This window comes from Ictalurus furcatus, chromosome 29 (genome assembly GCF_023375685.1).
Source record: "Ictalurus furcatus strain D&B chromosome 29, Billie_1.0, whole genome shotgun sequence".
NCBI classification, from domain to species: domain Eukaryota; kingdom Metazoa; phylum Chordata; class Actinopteri; order Siluriformes; family Ictaluridae; genus Ictalurus; species Ictalurus furcatus.
Window position 1 is genome coordinate 722655 of NC_071283.1, and position 5000 is coordinate 727654.

At 45.3% G+C, this 5000-nt stretch overlaps 1 protein-coding gene across 7 annotated transcripts in view; it reads right to left on the reverse strand.

Annotated features, from left to right (window-relative positions):
• The window catches only part of tmod1 (tropomodulin 1), a 12208-nt gene that overhangs the window by 6446 nt on the left and 762 nt on the right, over positions 1-5000 (reverse strand). The window contains exons 1-4 of one of the 7 annotated variants that reach the window (XM_053618875.1): positions 4620-5000; positions 2865-3115; positions 1254-1410; positions 968-1087 (exon numbers count right to left, since the gene is read on the reverse strand). The exon at positions 4620-5000 is cut by the window's right edge and continues 360 nt beyond it. In XM_053618875.1, coding sequence (XP_053474850.1) covers positions 968-1087; positions 1254-1410; positions 2865-2984 — 397 coding nt within the window. In that variant the 5' untranslated portion in view covers positions 2985-3115; positions 4620-5000. The other 6 variants (XM_053618872.1, XM_053618876.1, XM_053618873.1 and 3 more) reach the window with 6 other exon arrangements.

Consider the following 5000-nt stretch of genomic DNA (forward strand, 5'->3'; position numbering starts at 1 on the left):
CACACATGATTGGCTAGTGTCGCTGTGATTGACAGGGGGACAGAGACTATGCCCCTCCCACCCAGGAAACAATGCAGGTTACGCGCTCCATGGCCTGTGACATCATCTCTATTCAAACTCGTATCTCCAGCAGCCCATGTTATGATATTTAAATATATTTCTAGACCTGTAATAATATACCCACAACTAGAGCAGAAAAGCACGACTCCGCCCCCTTCCCCGCCCCTCGCTGGTCGATTCAAATGTGTATGATTCATCTGTACTGACCGTTTAAATATTCCACATTCCATAACCCCGCCTCTACACGGCTTCTGACGTTCATGTCACGGTGACTGGCTGCTTTAAGAAAGAAAATGAACGATATGACCGTGTGATAATATGATAAAGGGGCGGGGCAAACTCGCAACACGCTGATGTGAAGACAGTCTGTGGAACCTAAACATAACCAGCAATGTGATGTACAGCGTAGAGATGTACAGCGATGTGATGTACAGTGTTGTGATGTACAGTGTAGTGATGTACAGCGATGTGATGTACAGTGTTGTGATGTACAGTGTTGTGATGTACAGCGTAGAGATGTACAGCGATGTGATGTACAGCGTTGTGATGTACAGTGTAGTGATGTACAGCGATGTGATGTACAGCGTTGTGATGTACAGTGTAGTGATGTACAGCGATGTGATGTACAGCGTTGTGATGTACAGCGTTGTGATGTACAGCGTTGTGATGTACAGCGTAGTGATGTACAGTGTTGTGATGTACAGTGTAGTGATGTACAGTGTTGTGATGTACAGTGTTGTGATGTACAGCGTTGTGATGTACAGTGTAGTGATGTACAGTGTAGTGATGTACAGTGTTGTGATGTACAGTGTAGTGATGTACAGTGTAGTGATGTACAGTGTAGTGATGTAGAGTGTTGTGATGTACAGCGTTGTGATGTACAGCGACGTGACCCTGCAGCGTGTACCTGCGATGTCACACAGTTCTGCATCTGTAGCGTTAGATAAAGCTTCCTCCAGCTCCGGCTCCAGTGTGACGTTTTCCAGAATTGGGTCGATAACCTTCGTCTTGGGTACCCACGGCTTCCCTGTACACACACACACACACACACACACACACGCACACACACAATTAAAGCACAATCATGAACACTACAGTGCTCCAGTGACCGTCCATCAGAGTTAAACTTTTGAGAAAACACGTGTGTGTGTGTGTGTGTGTGTGTGTGTGTGTGTGTGTGTGTGTGAAGAGACCTCTCTTCTCCCCGGTATACGGCACCAGGTCGTCTCGATCCGGATGCTCCTTGGCCTGTTTCTCCAGGTGAGCCAGCAGGTTGTCTCTGTGGAACGTTCCGGTCGGAGCTTTTTTCGTCTGATCTCTCTGTCTCAGACCCGCTGGTAACAGAGCATTCTGTCACCCCACACACACACACACACACACACACACACACACACACACACACACACACACACACTCTTATAATGTGGTGTAATTTTGTTGTAACTGTTACCCTGATCTTACATCAGTATTAAGTGTCTAAATATTTTGAATTGTGTACTGTTGATCTTTCACTGCTGGTCAACCTTTTGAACTTCCTGTATATGTCTTCTTTAAAAAAAAAAACAACACCTCTAAACGTTTGTTTTAATGAAAATTCACAGTTTAGCTGCTAGCACCGTCATTAGTGTACCCGATGTCTTTAATTAACGATAACGCAATAAAAATGCATTTATACGCATTGTACACGCAGAGGAACTGTCGTCATGTTGAGAGCAAGGGCTTCTGGGAAGTAATGCACAGGACTTTACTGCAAATCACACCTGATCAGTGTAATAAACATGTCGTGTGATAATGAGCCGGCTGGATTACAGCACCCAGATTCTCCAGAGGAACCACGAGAAGAACCTCACAGGCTGGAAATACACACACACACACTTAGCATCTATACACAGCTATTAATAACCACCTCTACAGCTGGGGCCCATCACTGCCTCAGACTCCTGAAGAGAGAGAGTGCGTGTGTGTGGGTGTGTGTGGACAGTATGTGATGCTGGATGGACTGCAGAACCCTCTGAACTTCAAGCACGTCCTTATCTCACGTTCCAGCTGTTTATCTTTACACCACTCAGGGAAAGGCAGGAGAAGAAAATACACTCGCAGCATTAACTCACCAATCACAGCACACCAATCCCCAGCCAATCACAGCCCACCAATCCCCAGCCAATCACAGCCCACCAATCCCCAGCCAATCACAGCACACCAATCCCCAGCCAATCACAGCCCACCAATCCCCAGCCAATCACAGCCCACCAATCCCCAGCCAATCACAGCCCACCAATCCCCAGCCAATCACAGCACACCAATCCCCAGCCAATCACAGCCCACCAATCCCCAGCCAATCACAGCCCACCAATCCCCAGCCAATCACAGCCCACCAATCCCCAGCCAATCACATCACTCAGCTAAATAATCACAGCACAATAACTATTCAACCAATCACATCCCTGCAACCATTCCATTATTAATTAACCAAATTAATTAAACAAATAACCAACTCCATACACACAAAATAAAATCAATAAATGGATCTTCTATACTGGAGTTTAATTCCACCTCTGAAACAGCTCTCTCTCTCTCTCTCACACACACACACACACACACACAGTCCATTAGTGACCTGTAGTGTTAACTTGCACTCAGTTGCATCATCGTGAGTGAATAACGTTCTAACCAACGCTAGATAGAGATCCACACACTGCCCTGATACCGTCTCCGTCTGAGTGAAACACGCAGTGACGATACTCCCAGGTTTCCACGGTGATAAATAACGTCATTATATCGTGTAAGCGATGATCAGTACTTACGTCAGGGTCGAGCTCTTCGAGTTCATCTTCGAGTCTCCTGAGCTCTTCCTCACTGAGCTTCTGCAGGAGCTCGTCCTCGTCCACGTCCCGGTATTTCTCCATCTCCTTACGGTACGACATGGTGGAGGACGGGTGGAGGACAGATGAAGGATGGGTGGAGAACGGGTAGAGGATGAGTGGGGGATGGGTAGAGGAGGAGGAGGAGGAGGATGCACGCACCAGGATGAAAAAAAAACCGTCCCCCTCAGAACCTGCACAGAAGAAATTTAAGAAGTAGAAGTAGTTTATGTTTAAGAACAGCAGCATGCTGCTAATGTCTTGGTGTGGGTTATACTCACCTCTCCCGCTAGTCACAGCATGTTAGCATGTTGGTTAGTAATCTAACTAGCAGCTAACAACTAATAACAGCAGAAATATGTCTTGCCTCACAGACGACATGAAACACAAATCATAATGTAAAATTTATAGTCACATGATTTATATTCCCCTCCCCTCAGTTTCGTTAAAAAATTTGTGTTTGTGTGAGATTTGGGAGCAGGAACCATGGTCTGATCTAGTGGCATTGGGGGCGGGGACTGTTGATTATTCTACTGGCATTGGGGGCGGGGACTGTTGATTATTCTAGTGGCATTGGGGGCGGGGACTGTTTATTCTACTGGCATTGGGGGCGGGACTGTTGATTATTCTACTGGCATTGGGGGCGGGGACTGTTTATTCTACTGGCATCGGGGGCGGGGACTGTTGATTATTCTAGTGGCATTGTGGGCGGGGACTGTTGATTATTCCAGTGGCGTTGGGGGCGGGGACTGTTTATTCTACTGGCATTGGGGTGGGGACTGTGGTCTGATTAGTTTGGGAACTGACATCTGATTGGTTACAACGACATTTAGGGTGGGGCTTTTGCTTTAATTAGTTAATGTAGCACTGAGGTTGGGAACTGTAGTATGATTGGTTAAAGTGGCACTGGGGGCGGGGCCTGTCATCTGATTAATTATAGTGAAAGTGATTGAGAGGTCTGTGGTCATTTTTTGAAGAATTAAAATGTGGTGGTACACAATATGTTTTGATCGTGTTTTTTTTAATGCCTTCAATAACTTTATCCAAGCAATTTTGCTTTCAGCCAATCAGGTTTCAGATATAAGTAACAAAGGGACCTTTGTTTAAAATGTCAGTGAACACAAAGGCGTTGTGTCTCCAGTTTGTCCTTTGTGAGTGAAAGTCTCATGGAAAGGATACACACACACACACACACACACACACACACACACACAGTTGCTCCATTAGGGAAGGCGAGAGCGACAGGTGGTAGGAGTCTCACTGTCTCACGCGATATATTTAGACTCAGACTCGGGCAATAAAAGGCTGAGGTCAGAGGGTCTGATGGAGACGAGAGTGACACTTAAACCTGTACATCAGTATGAACAACGAGAAACAATAAGAGCAACGACATCACGTCCCTTCAGCATCTGGTCCATCAGATGAGATGCACTGGAGCTACAAGGCTAATGATGTTAACTAATAATGTGTGCTTTTAGCCTCCAGATTATCATGGTACAAGCTTCTGTCTAAACCACACACTCACATCAAAGCACTTCGTTAATCTCAGTAACACAACTCACACACAACCAGCGTCACACAACTCACACGTTATCATCATTCAGGGATCTTCTGACTGGTCATGTGACCGAGAAACTGCAAAGAAGTGTAAACTCCTCTGTCCTGAAGGTGTGGAAAAACTTAAAGTTACAGCTTTACCTCTGACTGTTACACAGCGCTGACACTGGAGACTCCTTCCATACACGCTACATAAACATCTCCTTACACATTAACGATTAGACACAGTGTCACTATAGAAACCGTGAGGTATTAGAACGAGCGTGTTATTATAAACCTGCTCTGCTCTTCTAGAGAATTCGTCAGCAGCCTTCCGACCAATCAGAATTTCAGGAGCTAAGTGGAACGCCAACACACACTTGTTAACGATAACTGTACAAATAATACAGCTAATGATCCATCATTCACCTTAAACTATTTTAAAAGTTTCACACAATTCACAACTTTCTCACCACAACTTCTTGTTATACTACATGGGAATTATAACGAAACAAGAAATGAATGTTGAAGTTTTTGAATCAG